At 45.7% G+C, this 20,482-nt stretch overlaps 1 protein-coding gene across 1 annotated transcript; it reads right to left on the minus strand.

Annotated features, from left to right (window-relative positions):
- Positions 1-470: 470 nt before the first annotated feature.
- On the minus strand, positions 471-19,075 carry RCC1L (RCC1 like). Its single transcript, XM_082492864.1, has 11 exons — positions 18,789-19,075; positions 17,724-17,853; positions 13,698-13,826; positions 12,758-12,824; positions 11,620-11,671; positions 9,189-9,273; positions 8,035-8,216; positions 6,180-6,264; positions 4,911-5,084; positions 3,518-3,603; positions 471-1,893 (listed from the first exon to the last, which is right to left on the minus strand). The coding sequence occupies exons 1-11, from the start codon at positions 19,071-19,073 to the stop codon at positions 1,816-1,818; spliced, it is 1,353 nt and encodes a 450-aa protein (XP_082348990.1). The 5' UTR covers positions 19,074-19,075; the 3' UTR covers positions 471-1,815.
- Between the last annotated feature and the right edge of the window lie 1,407 nt (positions 19,076-20,482).

Here is a 20,482-nt window from a genome sequence, read left to right on the forward strand (position 1 = left end):
AATTAAAGCTAAAGCTTCTGGAAACACAGCAGTGATGGTCTGCCACAATTTAACAGTAGCTTTCTGCTTGTTCTGCAACCCACCAGAGCAATACCAGTTACACAGTAACATTAATAACAACTCGTATACATGTCTCTTTCTGTGCACTTTGTTTCACCTTCCCTATAGTTTATGCAAAGACCTTCAAGACTTAATTCCTCAAGGTACAGTTTACCCCCTGAGTTTTGGTAATTACACAACAGATTCGATATATAATTTCAGCTAATGGAGCCAAAATCTGAGCTTGTGGTGTCCCCCGGGTCTGTGGATACAGTGCCTGCCTACAACAGTATCAGTCTCGCAGGTGCGGAGGTGTCTCAGCTGACAAAGAGGTTTCCTGTCACATCACTGTGAACGAAAATGCTTCAGTTTAAATGCAGAGTGCAAGACAGAGCAGCTCATCTGTGAAGTCAAGCTCAAGAACGTTCCCATTACTACTGATAAAGACTTTATTAAAAACATATTAGCTTGGACTTTGCCAAAAGAATTTACACAGTAGAAGTATCCCACACAGAGAGAAATGATACAACTCCGCCTGATGTCTGGAGTATTACACGGGAGAGTTTCACCACCCTTCAGTGCGAGATTTGGTTAAGTGCCTGCTACAGGTACATACAGCTGTTGCATCCCATCTCCATCAGCTTGCCGTGTCCTAAATGTGCTCATCACAACTTCTCTGCTAAGATAGTACCAAGAAACAAGGCTCTGCTTCTTGCCCGTTAAGACTCCTTCCCCTGATAGGCACTACCGAAAAGCCTGGTGAATTTAAAAAGCTCTGCGACTGAGAGCGACCATACCCCTGAGGACAGAAAGAATGCAGGGACTCCCCCCCAAAAAAGAAAGGTTTGCAATCAGCGCATGAAGACAGAAGTACTTGATGAGCAGTGAGCACTGCTCATGTCCACTGTCTGAGCACCAACCCCACAAGTAGCTAAGAGGGAGCTTTGTTTCCAGCCTACCTCCATAAATACACTAGATTGATGGTGACAGTAGCCAATCTGTCCTTCCACAGCAATGGCAGCACAGACAGCCTACGACTTGTCTTTCCGTGCTGTCTTATTTAACAGTACTTTCCCCCTGCAAACAAGTTCTCACTCTTCCAGTTTTAACAAACATGTTCCTTGTGTGTTCAGCCTTTAGAGTCCCCAGGGAAAGCCTGCAACAGTCTGGGATAAGAGCATACCATTGCCTCCAGGCCACTGGCTACGCACCCAGCTTCTGCACCAAACAGCAGCCCGGGCAGACTGCAGCTGGTGGTAGACACAGAGGACAGCTGTGCTGGACTCCAGCAGCCAGCATGACTTTTCTTCCACATCAAAAAATAGTTATTAAAAAAAAACAAAACAAAACCTTTCCCTTGAGAAATAGTTTGGTTCAGCCCAACACTGACACCACAGAGGTGGTGACAGGGAAAGCGTCCATAAATGGATGTCTTGTGCTACAGATTTCATCTTGTGCCAGTCTTCCCTGAGGGAGATGCTCTTCATCCTTAGGCACAGAAGGACTCATCAGCTGTGGGCTGGGCCTCGGACTCTTTGGGAGCTCATCACAAACCAGCCAGACCACTCCTTGCATTCCCACTTTCCTCAGGGAACATATTTCCTTCCTGCAGCCAGGCTGGAGTGTTTCAATGATGCAGAGATGACAACACTGCTAGGACTGTCTCTGCTCAGTCACTTCTTGCTTGGCTTCGCAGAATGAGTCTTTCTGTCCGAGAAGCTCGTCACCAAGTCCTCCCCCATCTTCTTAGCACAGTGCTGAGGCCCAACAATGCTACTAGGTAAAAGACTTAACCATGCTTACCATGTGGTCAACTCCACACGCAACATCCACCACCTCACCGGGTACAGTCACCTGGATCAGACACACAACAGCGGATTACTCCTCAAGCTGGTACTCTGCACCTGATATTTCCTATTGCTCACCCTCCTCCTGCTTAACATGCCAGTTGGTTTCACAGGGACTCACACCAATGAAAGTGCCATCTTGAAAACCCAGACAAAACAAGATTCAGCACCAGGCATGCTTGTGCATTGAGCTGTGAAATATTCCCCTTCTCCCTTCACAGAAGCACATAAACCTTTGGAAGGACAGAAAGAGAGGGCTCACTAGCAGACAGCAAGGAGACTGTAGCCTCAGTCCATCTGTTCAGCAGCAGAAACAGCACAACTGAAGAGAGTGTAATCCAGAGAGCAGGCAGAGGATCTGCCCAAGCACCACAAGGATTTGCCTCTTCTCTCATCAGCAAGGACTGGAACGGGGCAAAAGCTCAACTCGGCCTAAGGCAGTTTTTGCTTTGATGCTAAGCAGACCCAGCTCACTCACCAGTGTAGTTACAGCTCCTTTGCTGAAAGCTGACTTCAAACTCAAGGAAAGCAGAGGCTACAAATGCAAGTTTTTCCTTAGAGCCAAGGAGAGGAGAGATGGCTAGTTCTAGGGCAGGAGGTCATCGACAAGTATCCTCGATGACTGCCCTTGCCATAGTAGTGTCAGACAGGAGCTGGCTGTCTGAGGGAGCATAACCCTCAATGTCCACACTTCGGGAAACCTGGATGTGCCATACTTGGTGAGTTTAGAAACTCCACTCAGCCACAGCAGTGTGATTTTAGGCAAATGCTTCAGAATTGGATCTTTTTTTGCTCATTTTTAAAAGGAGGAGAAAGCATGCTAAAGAAACACATCCACTGCAACTTCAGACACACGGAAAGGGACTCCAGGGTGGTCCAACTGATTGCCTCCCTCCTCTCCTACTTGGCCTTCATGGAGACTGGGAACATCTGTTAAGCTAAGTGCTGAACTCCAGAGCCAAAGACTCTTCTACACCCACAGCATCTGGCTGTCAGAGCCATCTGAGAGAAGGGAGTGGAACTGGAAGCATTGCGAAACAGCTATGAAAACAGTTCAGTGCCCAAGGATCTTCTGCTGTAACCACACAGTCAGTCCAGTGACCCACCACCATAGCTGCTTGACTTGTAAGAGGAACAGGGGAAGGCAGCCCACCGCTACGTGTACCTGCTGCCACTATAGTGTGACCACCATGACCAAAACGTTCACCTAATTTAGATGTGTAATGCAAGTATTTTGGGTCACAGATGACCAATACTGGTGGTTTTCTTTGCAGCATGTACAAAAGTAAAGTGCAGGTTAGAGGGGAAGGGAAGAGGCAGTAAGGGGTAGTAGGTAGAAGACTGCAGACAGGAGGGACATAAGAACTGTTCAGATGTGATGGCACAGCACCAGTTGTTGCTTTGGGATCTGAAAACAACACCGAAATAGCAGACCAAAAAGCTTTACTGAATACCTCCATCCCTAAGCGGGCTATGCAAGGACCTCTGGAAAACAAAGCAGCTTTACAGTCATCTTAGGCTTCCATTTCTTTCAAAATTACTCAACAAAATTACACAGCAAATGATGTTTCTGACCCTCAGGATAACAAAGACTAGCTAAAGAATATTGGCCTTAATACTGCCATCCTTACCCTCCATGGGAAATACTGGTCTTCCATTCTTCCAGTTCCCAGGCACCCTCTTAGATTCTTGCCCCATACAAACAGTTCTCCTCTGTCTATACAGGGAAAAAAGGAATAAATTAGGGCAGAGTCATTAAAAAGGAAGAATTCTATTTGTGATGCTGGCAAGTGTGGCTACAGTGCTTCTGGGACTACAAAGGGTTATACTTGCAGTATGAAAGCCATTGAGTTTAGTTCAAAGTACAATGAATGTACTTGTGCTTGGGGAAAATGATGCCTAACGAGCAGGACAAGAAGCAAGTTTTGGGCACAAGTCTCTGCTTCCCCCTCTTACAGCTCTTGCTTTGGAATTTTATTTGAAGAAAGACCATAGCAAAAGAGATTCCAAGGAATCATTTGTGGTGAAGTGAATCACTTGTGCTGAAAGTCAGACAATTACAGGTGACCCACATCAGCTATCAGCAGAGCAAATCAGGTAAGCAAGGCAGTGAAACCTGTCCCAAGCCACCACCTGGGGACTGGTTATTCAGCTGCCTGACATAAGTGCCCTAATGACAACTGGGGAAAAGAAAAAACTTGTATTCAACAGAGTTGGAGACTTTTAAGCTCCTCAGCAAAACATGTAGATCTCAGAAGCGTTCAAATTAGCCCCACATCAGAGACAAAACATGATCTATAACATAAGTACAATTTAATCAGAACACAGTTTCTAACGCTTCCTGAATACCAGGGGAGAGCAGTTACAAGCACCCTGTAACCAAACTGATAGTGTCATGCACATCACTTCCCCAAAAAGGACCAGCACATCAGCACCTGGCACTTTTCATTAGGAAACAATTATTTTTGCTACCAAGTACATGGGTTTTCTGTGCTGCTGCCCTCTGCTGCCCATTTTTATGACTTTCAAATTCAAAACTTGCTTTAAAGGCTGGTATCGAGTACAGGGTGTATGTACCAGAGTATCATGCCCTTTGCATGTTAAATGTGTAGGTCTTCCCACCTCAGATTGCAACTGGTCACAAGAGCCAAGAAACCCTGACATCTAGCTCCGATTTAGACTCAGTTTTAGTTTGTTCATTTATTAGATAAATTGCTACTGCTTCTAAAGTGCAACTGACTGATTTATTCTGTACAAGGAAATCAAAAAACCTTCCCAGATTTCCTGTTTCAGAGAAATTTTTTGTTTGCTTTAGCAAAATAATACTTTCTTAATTAAGGCATAAGTTAGTGCAGTATCTATGTTAGAAACCATGCTGACACCTGTAAATGCACTGCCCACCCCTCCTGTTGTATTCCAGTGTGCTTTAAGTTTAAAGAAAGATGGGTGCTTTTTTTGTTTTTCTTTTAACTGCCAATAATACAGCAATGTGACTTCTCCATGACAGTAGGACTAGAAACTTACTTGTAAGTGCTGCAAACTGGCTGAGTCCACAGCGAACGTGAGCAACACGGACATCCGGATTGAAGTCTGACCAGCCAAAGAGGCTGGGTGGGATCATCTCTGGCACTGCTGTCTCTATTAGGTTTGGTCCTTTCCCAAGAATTCCATATCCCCAGACAAAAACATTTCCTTCTTCTGTATTACAATAAGAACACATTCTGTGAGAAAGTCTGTGCTTGTGAAATTCATGCCACGATCAAGAGTTAATCAGATACAAAGGGATATTTTCCTTTCTCCCAAAGCAGTCTAGCACCTTTTGATTATTTAAAATTTGCAAACAATGCATTCCCACAAAGGCCTTTTTTTTTTTTTTTTTTAAACTAAGCTGTGCAAGCAGATCAAGCCTCAGAGGCAAAACTTCCATGGGGAAATAATGCCAACACAGCGTGGGCTGGATAAAATACTTTACTGACTGATGGGACAGAGGTTGAGTGTTTTATTATCACTGCTTTTTCCTTTGAGGCATGGCCAAACCAGCAATAGGCTAGTCGCTCTGCCCGGCATTCTGCCTTAAATCGGGTGCCTGGGAAAGGCAGCAGTTGGACAGCTGGACAGCATAAGACAGAGTAAGTTGCTATGTCTGCTCGCTCTGGTCCCTTCACGCTAGAAGCTCAAGTGTCTTGTCACATCAACAACTGCATCATATATATATATATATGAACATCTTCCTTGAGATGATCCTTCATAAAAGTAGTACGATCCTCTCCATCATTTCTTTATTCAGTGACTTTCAAGCTGCGCTCCCCTGGCCGCTGGCAACCCAAAGCACCATTCACTAAGCAGCCTGCTGCAGAGTTTCACTGTTCTCAGAACTCTCTATTTTCCAGCCTAGTTTATCAAGATTTATTTACATGTCAGATTTATATTGAGTCTGAAGGACTCTTCTTTCTCCCAAGTGTTGTCTTACTTTCTCCCTATATCCATCTTTATTATAGGCCACACATAGCACGCGTGATCAGCAAATGAGACCAGAACTGCAAGCAGCAACCAAGCTCTCGTTCTCGTTTGCATAAGCGCTCACAACAGCACATACTGGAAGCAATGCTCTGCGGCCAGTGAAAATAACTCCCTTAGTTCATTCTTAAATCATATGTTTCTCAGTCTCCCAGCTTTCTTCATGACAGACAGTACCTTCCTGTTTCCAGTAAACAAGATGCTTGCTCCATGATGTTACAATCCACCTCCTGTATGGCATCGCACTCAAGAAGATGACTGTAAAAGCGAACTCACCCGTCAGCACAATATTGCCAGTCCCTCCACAGGCAGCCTCCTTTATCTTCCCAATCTTGAATGGCAAATGTCTGGGAACATTCACCTGTATGAGGTTGCAAGAGAGCTGTTAGAGACAAGGTAAACTGCAAACTAGACGCACATTTTCAACTTATTCTCTAGTTCTGGTTAGAGCTTACATACACTGAATGCCTGATACAGACAGCCTTTATTACCTGAATAACAGAATGAAGGCAAGTCCCAAGATTTAAAAAAATACAGGAAATTCATTAAGGCTGAGAATGCAGACAAAGTGGAAAAAGTTAGAATCATAGGGTTGGAAGGGACCTCTGGAGATCATCTAGTCAAATTCCCCTGCCAGAGCAGGGCCACCTTAGAGCAGGTTGCACAGGAACACGTCCAGGCAGGTTCTGAATGCCTCCAGAGATGGAGACTCCACCACCTCCCTGGGCAGCCTGTTCCAGTGCTCTACCACCCTCAAAGTAAAGAAGTTCCTTCTCATGTTTAGGTGGAACTTCCTATACTCAAGTTTGTGCCTGTTACCTCATGTCCTGCCACTGGGCACCACCGAAAAGAGCCTGGCCCCATCCTCCTGGCACCCACCCTTTAAGTATTTGTAAGCGTTATGCACTGGAAAGCTTACATGCATGGCAACAAAGCTGGGAACGCTTAACGTCTGCTTATATCCCTGGTTCTCCAAGTCAGGCACAATGGGAAAGTCAATAGGTGAGCACATTTGCAAGTTTTCACAATGGAAAAGATCACTAAAATTTGGTCTGCAGTGGCATTTTTGAACATACTAGGGAAAAACCACTGAAGAAATCACTTATTTGATACAGTTCAACACAATGGAAACCTACGCGGCTTGACACATGTAAACAGTGACCTTGGATTTCACAGATAATACTGAGCTTATATCAGATAATATTCTCTGCTGTTCCACAATTTGGACTTTTATCCATATTGTACCTAAAACTCCTGCTTTGCCAAACATGCCATTCATCCATTTCAGACCCCTCCGACCTCCATCAAGCACCCAGCCAGGAAACTACTACACTACTTAACCAGGTCATTGTCATCAGGCCTTACGGGTCTCAGTAATAAGTCCTACAGTAAGGATACATCAGGAGAGGCATGGGAAATAAAGGTATATATTTTAGTAAAGCCATACTAATGCAACCGTCTGCTCCTAGCCTTCTGCTAAGAATAACTTGAGTATTAACTAATTCCCTGACTCCATTTCTTAAACTAACTGTAAGAGGAGGCCATCTGCCTAATCACCTCAGCACTACTATTGCCCCACATAAGTTTGTTCCAAAAATATTTCATCTGTGAGACACTGGGACTTGTTTAGGACTCGGCTATAACCTACTAAGGCTGTTCATGGTCACCAACATACAGGTTGATTGGAAGGAACTTCCAAGGGTCATCCGGACCAGCACCATGCTCAAAGCAGGACCACTAGAAATTCTAGATTAGCTAGCCAAAAGACTAATTCCTGTTCTGAAACCAGCACAAGCACTCAAGCTGGATCTCAATTTAGTGTAAAGTCCATAGGATGGGGAAAGGAGAACATGGGGTGTACTCCTCCTTTTTAACAGACTAATAAACTGGGGTGAGGCAACACAAGCCTTTGATTATCAATAGCTGGGAAACACACTACCCTAAAGCTATACAAACATTTCCGACGATTGATTTTGTAAGCATAGGTAAAACCAGACTGCTAGTGGTGTTAGTTTATATTGATTTATACTACTGTCAAATGAACCCAGAGCAGAGAGAAGTGTGTAATTTTTAACTCTGTGTGCAGCAGTTGAACTGAAACATGTAAAAACATACCCCTAGGCCAACTGACCTGTGTGGTTTCTGTGACAGATGCCAACTGCAAGTATTCTGAATTCCCCCAACCAAAGACGTCTCCCTCATCTGAAACAGCCAGACAACAGTCCCCATAGGAAGAGACCTGGATAATGTTTACTCCAGCAATGTCACCATGTAGCTTAGTAGGAACACTGGTGATATTGTAGTGTCCCAAACCTGAAAAGAAAAAAGTCAGAGGTGATGAAGACTTTTTTTTCCTCCCTCCAAAATAAAATCTTTTTGTCCCCATCTCTTAACTTCACTGGAAAAGCAGCCACAAACACCAGTCCTACTAGCCAAAGCTACCTACAAAACAACTTTATACCATCACACCTGGAAAACAGTCTAGGTCCTCATCTCTCTTGTCTGTACAGACCAAAGTGTTTGAGAGAGCAGTAACCAAGCTCGGCAGATATCCCAACAGAAGAGCCATTTCACAAACCAGCTGTGTCCTGTCTTCTGCAAGGATGACTGTGAGTGACAGCACACTGCAATCAACTTAGGCAACAGCAGGTGAAGCGGCAAAAAAGGCTGGGAAGCAAACACATTACATGACAAAGAGCTGCCTGGACAAGAGGCCAGAATGTAGACAACAAACAAGAGGGGCTACAGTACATCCACACAAGAGAACCATGAGCAGAACCCAACTTCAGGAGCAGCAGGACTACACAGTAGGAAGGACTGGCAGTCCTTTGACAGCAGGAGCCCCCAGGACAAGGGCCTGGCCAAAGGTCTCATGCTAAGACAGCAGTAGCCGTCAAAGGTCTCTGTCAGTTCAAAAGGAGCGAGCAAGAAGCAAAACAGACCCCAAAATGAGAATTGGGAAGGCAAAGCCTGCACAGAATGGGGGAGCTAACCTTCCCATGCTACTTCCACATCCCCTCACAAGCTTCAAACATTAGACACATTCTCCTCAAATTGCATGCTTGGATTGCCAGCGTGGCACCCTAAAGCTTCTCTAAAAATGAACTGGTTTGTCTCAGTTTGGTTACACAAGAGTATTGAGAACATCTGCACACAGCTGGAAACATACCAGCCGCCTTCTGTCCACACATGCATAACAAATCAAATATACACCACAAGCTCTTAATCAGGAGAGCTTGCTACATTGATCAATTGACTGAAAGGCAAGCTGAGTTGTGCACCTACCTGTTTGTCCATCAGCTCCCCATCCACACGCATAGACCGCACCTTTCTTGGTTCTGAACAGACTGTGGTCCTGCCCACACACAACCTGCACACAAACAAAAAGCCAGAGCTGGTCAGGAAAAGTCACATGTTCAGAACTGATTTAATGAAGCATGTTGGCAGACAAATGGAGCAATCAACCTCTACAATGCCCATCAGCTCAGATTTTGACCTTTCTCTCTAGATCAAACAGCTCTACAGACAGGGAAGGCTAAGAAAAGCACGATACAGCACAGAAAACAGCCGAATTTTCTTTGCGGAAAGTGATGCTGCAGTTGATTTTTTTCTGAGCTCTAAAACAAGGACTAGTTAACAGAAAGCTTGATTCAGCAGTGCAACACAATAAAACAGCAAAGAGTAAATAAGAGATCTCCCTTCCCAGAGTGCTACCACATGGCTTTCAATGCCAGCTACAAACTGCTATTGATTCCTTGCCATGTAAGCATTCTAGGAACACATCTGTTCTCAAACTGACATTTATGTTGAACTAGCAATCATGTCTGCCACAGGCTTGGCTTGGCATGAATTAAAGCCAAGATCTTCAAAAAAAGACATTAAAAATTTGCCAAAGATTAAATGGATTTAATACACAATTTAAATAGATTGACTACCAAGAATAGTAAGCACATAACTGCTGTCAAAGTACAAACAGGTACCAATTATTCAACACCCTTCAAAAAAATAAACCAATGAAAAATCCAAACAGAAGTCTACAAGCCTAATTCAAAACATAATTAGGATGTACCATGGCGCACACTCATCACTCAGACCTAAACAAATGACCCTTGCTTTCTAGGATGCTGTGTGGAACAGAAGCAGTATTTGCCCACAGAGTACTGCTACAGTGACATAGACATACTAGCAAACTGCTCCTGTGTCTGGAAAATATACAGCTATGTGCAGACTCAGTGGCATTTATGGTGCTCTGGAGTCCCTTGCTCTCCTAGAAACCTGCACTAGGAAAATGCTGGCTAGTCTAAGTGGACAGTCTCACAGCTCACTTTTGAAATGGGGAAGATGAAGTTCAAAATAAAACAGTTCCCAAGTGATATAAAAGTGACAAAAAGGAACAAGAGCAACAAATCAGGACAGGAAGAGATGAGGTGTCAGAACAACCTTCCTGCCATGCAGGTGTTACCTAGAAGTCGAGCAAGCAAACACTGCATTGGCATTCCCATCAAGTTCTTCAGTAAGTTCAGGCCCTGCACTACCAGTTGCAACTGTGCCGTAAAGGCATGGAGCAAAATGCCACCTTGTGCTTTTTATAAGCAACCATATAATCAATCGTCTCATCATTTCAAAGAGATTCAGCTGAATGATTTGCATACCGACTTTTTTTTTTTTTGTTACAGAATCACAGACTGGGTGAGTTTGGAAGGAACCTCTGAAAGGCATCTGGTCCAACTTCCCCTGCTCAAGCAGGGCCACCTACAGCCAGTTGTCCAGGACCATGTCCAGATGGCTTTTGAATACCTCCAAGAAGGAAGGCTCCACAGCCTCTCTAGGCAACCTGTGTCAGTGCTCAGTCACAGTAAAACAAGTGTTTCCTGATGTTCAGAGGGAACTTCCTGTGTCTCAGTTTGTGTCCACCGCCTCTTGTCCTGACACTGGGCACCACTGGAAAGAGCCTGGCTCCATCATCTTTGCACCCTCCCTTCAGGTGTTTATACACATTGCCAAGACACAGCCCCCAGACTTATCTTTTCTGGCTCTCTCAGCATTTCCTCACAGGAAAGATGCTCCAGTCCCTTCATCACCTTAATGGCCCTTTGTTGGACTCTCCTGAGTATGTCCACACCTCTCTTGTACTGGGGAGCCCAGAAACGGACACAGTACTTCAAGTGTAGCCTCACCAGTGCTGAGTAGAAGGAAGGACCACCTTCTTTGACCTACTGGCAACACTGCTCCCAATGCAGCCCAGGATACCATTTGCCTTCTCTACAGTAAGGGCATGCTGCTGGCTCACGGTCAACCTGGTGTCCACCAGGACCCCCAGGGCCTTTTCTGCAGAGCTGCTTCCCAGCCAGTCAGCCGCCAGGATATAGTGGTGTCTGGGGCTTTCCCCCCCGAATTGCTGGACACTTCCTCTTGCTGAACTTCATGAGGTCAGCCCATTTCTCCATCCTCTGGAGGGCAGCACCACCCTCTGGTGTATCAGCCACTCCTCCCAGTTTTATGTCATCTGCAAACTTGCTGAGGGTACACTCTGCCCCATCATACAGATCATTAGTGAAAATGTTAAACAGGAGCGGAACCAGTACTGACCTCTGGTGTACGCCACTAGTTACTGGCATTCAACTAGTCTTCATGCCAATGACTACCACCCTCTGAGCTCAGCTGTTCAGCCAGTTTTCAATCCACCTTCAGAATTCAGTTCAGACGATCCTCTTACCTGGACAACTCTGCTGTCAAACTCCTTCAGCTGATGAATTAGATGGCTTTCACTGGACACCACCAAACAACCACCGAGAAGAGAAAAGGCAACACAGAGGATTTCAGAGGACTGCAACCAAAAAACACGAAGGCAGACCCGTCTTTACTGAAAGCCACTTTGCTATTACAACAAGATAGATTCTTTCACATGTTCTCTTTTATATTCAAAGACCATAGTTCCACTGTAAAATTACTACACAAAGAAGGAAAGTAATTTTGCATTCTCTTTTTTAAGAAGTACTGTCATTTTTTAAATATAACTTCTCATGGGAATTAGGGGTGGAAGCAGTCCTCAAACATGTTCCCTAGTCTAGAATGAGCACAGACACTAGATAATACTGCAGCACCTATATAAACACTACACTTGACTAGAGATTAACCAGATATCCCAGAGCACAAATAGTGTAATGTTAACATCCATGTCATTCTTTCACAAGAACAGGAATTCTGAACAATCTGATGACTAACTTCCACTATCAAAGCAAAACAACCTTAGCTAAATTACAGCTATTTTCTTAAACTGTAAAAGATCTCTTCTAGGCCCTGCCAGGGAATCAGTAACTTTCAACGTATTCCCAGTATCCACTTACATGACTACTACCTTACGGAGCATTTTGAGAATATGCTTTGGTGTGGCCCACAAAAAACCCTGTAAGCACTACAGATTCAAAGGCAGTTACAGCAAAGAGATTCAACAAAAGGATGCTTCTTTCATCATTAAATGGCATTTCTAACACCCTCAGAAACAGCACTTGCACTCTGAGAGGCTAGAGGGAGGAAGACTGACTACTAACACCAATTACCTCAAGCAATTTATGGTGGTTGGGTTTTCTCACTATGCCCTGGGAAAACTGTCACATGCTGACATCTTTCTGTCTCTTGTGAATGCGGTCAGAATAGTGCTCATGCCCAGCCTGGGTTTAAAGCCAGGCCATTTACACAACATCTACAGCACAGAAGCCCGTTCTCAGACTCCTTAATCTTAAACAGCATCCTTATACTACCAGATTTTTCCCATCTCCAGGCTTTTCTGTAGGGTTGTTTTCATGCAATTATGTTTTTAACATTAAGCAAGTTCAGGATCCCTGGATTCTCACCTGTAACTTTCATCTTCAACAACCTTCCGGCCACACTGTCCATAAGAATTGTTCCCCATGGTGAAAACTGAAAAACAATGATAAAATGCACTAGTTTTATTACTGTCCAATCCCCTGAAAGCCTCTTTTCAGGTACACAAAATATTTTCATATGGTCCTCAGTATGAAAGGTTGAACACAGTACTGTAAAAATTGGCATAAGCTTTCTTCAAACCAAGTCCACTTAAATTCAAGTGACTGAATCCATTTTAGTCAACAAAATCCCAGCGATATTGTGCAGGCACAGTAGCGATACCTGGAGCCCATTGGCTGTTTTTCAGTAATTGCCTAGTTCATCCTGCCGTTGCCAAGGAGACTCAGAAATAGATCAGCGCTCCCACAGGAGCATTAAATCAACCAACCAACCAGCTCATCCACTGATAAGCAGCACTGGATCACTCAGCACAGCACTGAAGCCACTGCACCTGAGAATTCCCAGAGACATAGAGAGCCAATTCACAAACAGGATCTTCTGTATAAAGGCCTATTAATTAATCGCTTTTATAGTAGCACTCTGGGGCTTCAAGGGGAAAGTAACACAGGAGTATTGGCATAGCCATCCAAAACTGAATTCAAAAACACGTCTGAATGAACAAGACAAATAGGCTACACTTAAACGAGACCTGGGGCTAGATAAACAAACCATATTTTGCAACACTTGTAGTGAAAAAGCTTCCAACACATTTACAGCTTGAGCCAAGCAGAGCTCAACACAGTTATCAGCTCAGGGCTATCCCTCCCAGGAGCAATCCCACAAAGGCCAACGGCTACCTGTATCACATTTACCGTACAGACAGCCCATCTGGGGTCTAGTTCTAAAGGACAGAAGACAATCTTTTTCAGAGCTTTTAATAGAAGCAGAGTCAGGCATCTCTTGTCACCAGCACAAGCGACACTATACCTCCTTCACTGTCTGTCAGGATCAGAGAATGGGCTCTCCCACAGGAAACCTGCAAGACTCGAGTCTGCTGTGGCTTCTCCAGTGGTAATGGTATTGGAGATGGTTCCAAGATATATTCATAGCCCTTACCTTAAGGAAGAGAGAGAAATTTAAAGAGTCAGCAGCTTTCACAAAGGAAATTCATCATATATTTGCCGATCCTGTTATACATACGCACACTCACTTCTATTTTGTTACAAAATCAGATATATTTTAGAAAGCCAAGATACTAACCAAAGTAAAAGGCTGACTGAAATTCATCACAGGGGGGAAGAAACTAAAAGCCATAGGGATGGTTGAAGCCAATAATCACTGCCTAATCAAAAATCCACCACACCTAGAAGCTGAATGTTATTATGAGTTCAGGTGGCCAGAACTGAGAAACTGAGGCTTTCAGCCATGCATGCGTTCAACCACTTTGGTGAATAAGGCTGGATTACTAGATTGCTTAATACCAAGCACAAACTAAGTATTCTGTGTAACTGGGGATACTGCAAGCAAGGAACAATAACAGCAGCCACAAAAAGACAGCATGAAAGGTGAACAAAAAAAACCTTAGGGCTTGATATTTAAAGAGGAGTAGATTAAAGGCCCTTTCAGAAAAAAGGAACGCAAGAAACATTAGCTAGCCTGGCTCCATAGGGGATAAGAGATCTAACGCTTACGAAAGAAAACAACAGGCTGTACTAGAAAAAGAAGATTTAGTAACTTGAAGAATATGTAATCAGTTACAGTCAACTGGGAACAAAAGGAAAAAAAAATACCAGCAAAACATAAATCAGTACTAGGGAAAAGGTTAAGGGGAGATAAAAAGCTTTGATATCAAAGAAAGCCACTGTAACAAGTGAAATCAAATCCCAGAGGACCCAAAGCAGCATTCTGCTCACATAGAGCTTTAACTAGTTCTCACTGCCTTCAACCAAAAAACCCCAGAAAAATCTACACATACCCTTTTACAGTAAGACACTACTTGATGCGAGGACATGCGTCACTGGCTGCTTGCAAATGGTGGGAGCCTGCCACGCAATACGGCAGGAACCAAAAGGCAGCAAAGTTTGTATCTGTCTAAAGAGATGTGGAAGTCACGAAGCAAAAAACCTTTTCCTCGCTCTGTTCTTTCCAGCACAGTGACACAAGCTACTGGGATCTGTGGTAATCATCACTGATACCTGAGCAATTTTGGAGAAAAGAGGCAATGAGCTGGCTAAGAAAGAGAAGTGTGACAGTAAAATATTAGTAGGTTAGCTTAGAAACAGTTTTTGAACATACAATACGACCATCTAAAAGTCAGAATGCTGCAAATTCCCCTGGAAATGAAGCATCTACAAGGACACGGTGTTGGAACGAGCAGGCACCAAAGGAAGTTTGTAAAATTGAGTAACGAGCAACACATCCAACAGGAAACTTGTCTGTGGGAAGTTAAATATGGAGCAGCAATCCCACTGACCCATGCCACATTTTCAACAGATCCTACCAAACACTGATCACTCCCTTAATTAGAAGGGGTTGAACTGCAAAACTATTTAACCTATTTCCGGATTCTCTGGCAAAAATAACGTTCAGGTCAGATCACAGAATGGTTTAGGTTGGAAGGAACCTTGAAGATCATAGAGTTCCAACCCCCCCTGCCATGGGCAGGGACACCTCCCACTAGACCAGGTTGCCCAAGGCCACGTCCAACCTGGCCTTGAACACCTCCAGGGATGGGGCAGCCACAGCTTCTCTAGGCAACCTGCACCAGTGCCCCCCCACCCTCAAAGCGAAAAATTTCCTCCTAATGTTCAAGCTAAACCTGCCCTCTTCCAGTTTAAACCCATTCCCCTCGTCCTATCACTACATGCCCGGGTAAAAAGTCCCTCCCCAGCTCTCCTTGTAGGCCCCTTTTAGGTACTGGAAGGCCACAGTAAGGTCTCCCCGGAGCCTTCTCTTCTCCAGGCTGAACAGCCCCAACTCTCTCAGCCTCTCCTCATAGAAGTGCTCCAGCCCTCGGATCATCCTCGTAGCTCTCTGCTGGACGCACTCCAGCAGGTCCATGTCCTTCTTACGTTGGGGACTCCAGAACTGGATGCAGTACTCCAGGTGGGGTCTCATGACAGTGGAGTAGAGGGGCAGAATCACCTCTTTTGACCTGCTGGCCACACTTCTGATGCAGCCCAGGATACGGTTGGCCTTCTGGGCTACGATCGCACACTGCCGGCTCATGTTGAGCTTCTCGTCAATCAGCGCCCCCAGGTCCTTCTCCTCAGGGCTGCTCTCCAGCCATTCCCCATCGAGCCTGTATTTGCCCCGACTCAGATGTAGGACCTTACACTTGGCCTTGTTGAACTGCATGAGGTTGGCTTGGGCCCACCTCTCCAGCCTGTCCAGGTCCCTCTGGATGGCATCCCTCCCCTCCACCGTGTCTACCTCGCCACACAGCTTGGTATCATTGGCAAACTTGCTGAGGGTGCACTCAACCCCACTGTCCATGTCACCGACAAAGATGTTGAACAGTACAGTTCCCAGTATTGACCCCTGAGGAACACCACTCATCACTGCTCTCCACTTGGACATCAAGCCGTTGACCACAACTCTTTGAGTGCGACCGTCCAACCAGTTCTTTATCTGCCGAGTGGCCCATTTGTTGAATCCATGTCTCTCCAATTTAGAGACCAGGATATCATGTGGGACGGTGTCAAACACTTTGCACAAGTCCAGGTAGATGACATCGGTTGCTCTTCCCTTGTCCACTGCCGCTGTAACCCCTTCGTAGGCGGCCACCAAATTTGTCAGGCATGACTTGCCCTTGGTGAAGCCATGCTGGCTGTCACCAATCACCTCCTTGTTTTCTACGTGCCTTAGCAGAGTTTCCAGGAGAATCTGCTCCATGATCTTGCCAGGCACAGAGGTGAAACTGACTGGCCTGTAGTTCCCTGGGTCTTCCTTGTTTCCCTTTTTGAAAATAGGGGTTATGAAAATCAAGAAAATGAGAAGACACTCCTGAGACATCAGCACTTACAAAACTAAGACAGAGTAAGAGCTGAAACCTTTAAAAGTAGAAGTAAACGGAGGCTTTCTGTGGACCCTTCATTTTGCAGCTGCTGTTTACACACACAGACTTTTGGAAATCTATACCATGCACTAGCAGCAACACACACCAGCAGCGCCACTATAAACTTCAGCATTCTGCACAGTAGCTGCAATTTGCTTTTGCTTCTGCACAAAGTTTAATCTTCCGCCCATATCAGATGCACCATACTTTAATGCATTATGGTCTTTTACACTATAAAGAGAAAAATTGCTTTTAACATGGTTTTCCCCAATTGTTTATGGAGGAATGTTTTCAAACAGTTAGGAGACAGTCATTCTATAAGGGAAGTAAGTTCGTGGGGTTTTTGTATCTGTCTTAGGTAGAAGGTGGCAACGTTCTGCACAGAAATCATCATCTTACACGCATTTGAGAGCCTGATATAAGACAGAATGACTGAGTAACACGTTTTTCATTCGAAAATACCATTTGGTATTAAAATTAAAAAAACCCTACAGCTTCACACAAAATTCCACTGACTGTATGAAAATATCTCTGTGGGAAAGGAAATTAGTTTACAGACACAAAGGCAACAGAAGTGAGCAAACCACGTTGCCAAAGTAATTTCATTAACTACCCCACTACATGGTCTACTATCAAATTATAGAGTTTCAAAGCAACACCTTAACCAACACACACACACACTTCTGCAGAATAAGTAGTTATTTGGATTTTAGTTACATCTAGGCAAGAATGTAAGTGCAGTGCAGAGAACGGATGCATACCTTGACCAATTACAAAGCACACAACAACACAGCTAAGTTCCAAAAAAAAGACCTCTTTAAAAACAGCAAAGCATAACCCCGCACTCTGCATCAAAGCCTCCTGGGCATTTTTCATGCCTTCTAACCCAAAGTTTCCCACATTACACGTATCCTGTAGTACTCCTCTGTAAACCTGTGCACCACCTCAACCCTTACTTCGATCTCTTCTGCTTCTCTGGAATCCAAGCTGGGAATCCTTGTTCAGTCCCATGCCCCACACTTTGGTGATGTCTGTGGTATTAGAGGACAGCAGCGTGAATCCATAACCGCAGGCAGCAGAGGATATCTTTGAAGACAAACAAAACCCACACCATTCAGTTATAAACTATGGCTTAGAAAAACAAGTTTCACCCCACACTATTTGTTCATCAGCTTTCCTCCTTCATTAAGCTAATATCCAAATACAGCCCAAATTCATGGTATGCATGGTTTCTGCAAAAACAAACAGAAATACTCTTCAGTGATAAAGCACAATGGTATAAAGTCAAGTACAACACTACTGCCTCAGAGTTTTGTTTTCGTCTGCATACGTTTTTACTTTTGTACTATTTTGGACCCATTCAAACACAACAGGAATACCTATTTCCTGACCTGCAGCAGATTAAAAAACAACAAAAAACAAAACAAAACAACAAACCCCCCACAAACAACAACAAAAAACACCAACAAAAACAAACCACAAAACCTATAAAGGAATATTAAGGGAATAACATACCCCTGTTTTATTCACTTTTTTGCCCCCTAAAAGCCCACTAACACAGCTCTGACCTTCTCTGAATAGAACAGCAGAGCATTATATTTGAAAGATGCAAACAAGAGAATAACACAGTTTTCAACAAGGGCTTCCAATTTAATGCAGGTGAAAGCAGCCGTGAACGCCAATGAAAATGAGGCGCTATTTCTCTGAAAAGGGTTAACACTCTTACTCTCTTATGCTTCTGACAAGAGAGCATAGGTGTGTGTGTATGTATACTCATACATATGTATTCTAAATTGCCTGCTACTACAGTTATACCAGAAAGCATCCTGACGAACACCGCTATATCGATCAAAACAAAAAAAAAAAAAAAAAAAAAGAATCAGAGCAAAGTCTTTAAATCAGATTATTTAACGCTTTTCAAAGCTGAGAGCAGACAACTGCCCAGATTAAGGGGCGCGGACGGAGGAGGTGCGCCGCTGTGCGCGAAGCATCAACGCTAACGAGAAACCAGAGCCGCCCACCTTCTCCGCCGTTTCCAGCCGGTAGGGGGTGGGTTGGATCCGCCGCGGCTTCTTCCAGCCCACGTCCGGCTTCACGAAGCTGGGGACGCCCAGGGCGCCCGAGTAGCAGAAGCCCCAGACGAAGACGCGGTCCTTCCTCTTGGCCGCCTTCCCCACGTACTGGAAGACCGGGGCGGCCTCCTCGGCCTCCCTCAGCTGGCGAATGCTCCGCGGCCCCGCCGCCTTGGCCAGGCCCCTGCGGAGGGACGCCTCCGTCCGCCGCACTCCCCTCAGTACTCCCCACATCGCCGCCGCCTCCCCGCTCCCTTCAGGCCGCCGCCATCTTGCCGACCTCTCACCTGCGACCCCGCGCAGGCGGCGGGCCGCGTGCCAACTCACCACCACCCTCAACCCCCTGTGAGCATGCGCCCGGCCGCGGCGCCGCGCTGACGTACAGTGCGAGCCGCCGGCCGGCTCGAGGGCGCAACGGTCCTGTCTTAAAGGGGCTACGTCGCCCTAGGCGAAGGGTGGGGCCCGACCTGACCCACACGCAAATCTAGGCCTAAACCAGACCCAAACCCAGACCCAGACCTACACCCGGGCCCAAACCAGACCCTAACCTAGTCCCAGACCCAGGGCCAGACCCAAATCTAGTCCTGGACCCGGACCCAGACCCAGGGCCAGACCCAAATCTAGTCCTGGACCCAGACCCAGACCCAAACCCAGACCCAGACCTGGACCCAAATCCAAACCCAGACCCAAATGTAGTCCCAGACCCAAAGCCAGACCTAGAAGCAGACCCAGACCCAAACCTGGTTCCATTCTATCAGCAAGGTAGAGGTTGATCTCTTCTCCCAAGGAACAGGTGATAGGACAAGAGGAAATGGCCTCAAGTTACACTAGGGGAAGTTTAGGATGGATATTAGGAAAAATTTATTCACAGAAAGGGTTATCAAGCATCAGAACAGGCTGCTCAGGGAAGTGGTAGAGTCACTATCCCTGGAGGTATTTAAAAGACATGGAGGTGTGGTGCTGAGGGACATAGTATAGTGTTAACTTGGCAGCGCTGGGTTAATGGTTGGACTTGATGATCGTAAAGGTCTCTTCGAACCCACACGATTCTATGATTCTATACCCAGAACTAGACCCAAACCCAGATTCAGACCCAAACCTGAACTAGCCCCAGACGCTAACCCAGCCCCAGCCCCAACCCCAGGCTCAGACCCAGACCTGGTCCCCAACCCAAACCCGGACCCGCCTGGTGTGGCGGTGGCAGGGCTGTGGTGGCACCCAAACACAGCCCTCGCACCATGCTCCCTGCTGAAAAGCAGCCCTGTTCCGGAGGCACTGGCCATGCTGTGATGGCCACCAGCTGTACTGTGATGGTCACCGGCCATGCTGTAATGGTGGCCCTCCATGAGGTGGCAGGAGGGACCAGCATCCAGGCTGCTCACCCCTCACAACCTGGCAGCCCCACGGGCCCTGGGCCACCCACCTCGTGCCCCTCACACCCTGCCGCCATTTGGGGCGGCCACTTCGCCTCACAGCTCCTACCCCACCCCAGCAAACACCATCTCCCCCACCCCACCCCTCGTTTCCCACTCAAGACATCGACACAGCCACCTTCCAGGAGGAAGCTGCCATCCTTTTGTCCCCCCAGCCACATTTCCTCCCCGGTGGCATCTTTCACAAGAGACCCTTGCTCAATCCCCCAG

This window comes from Vanellus vanellus (genome assembly GCF_965231255.1).
Source record: "Vanellus vanellus genome assembly, chromosome: 19".
Classification (NCBI taxonomy): Eukaryota; Metazoa; Chordata; class Aves; order Charadriiformes; family Charadriidae; genus Vanellus; species Vanellus vanellus.

Bases quoted from the DNA above. Each gene is read 5' to 3' on its own strand.
- RCC1L (XM_082492864.1), bottom strand. From the start codon at position 19,073: ATGTGGGGAGTACTGAGGGGAGTGCGGCGGACGGAGGCGTCCCTCCGC. The intron at 11,672-12,757 runs GTGAGAATCCAG...GGTGGTGTCCAG, and splicing joins GTTGAAGATGAAAGTTACAG to TGAAAGCCATCTAATTCATC. The intron at 5,085-6,179 runs GTGAGTTCGCTT...ATTGTAATACAG, and splicing joins TGGCAATATTGTGCTGACGG to AAGAAGGAAATGTTTTTGTC.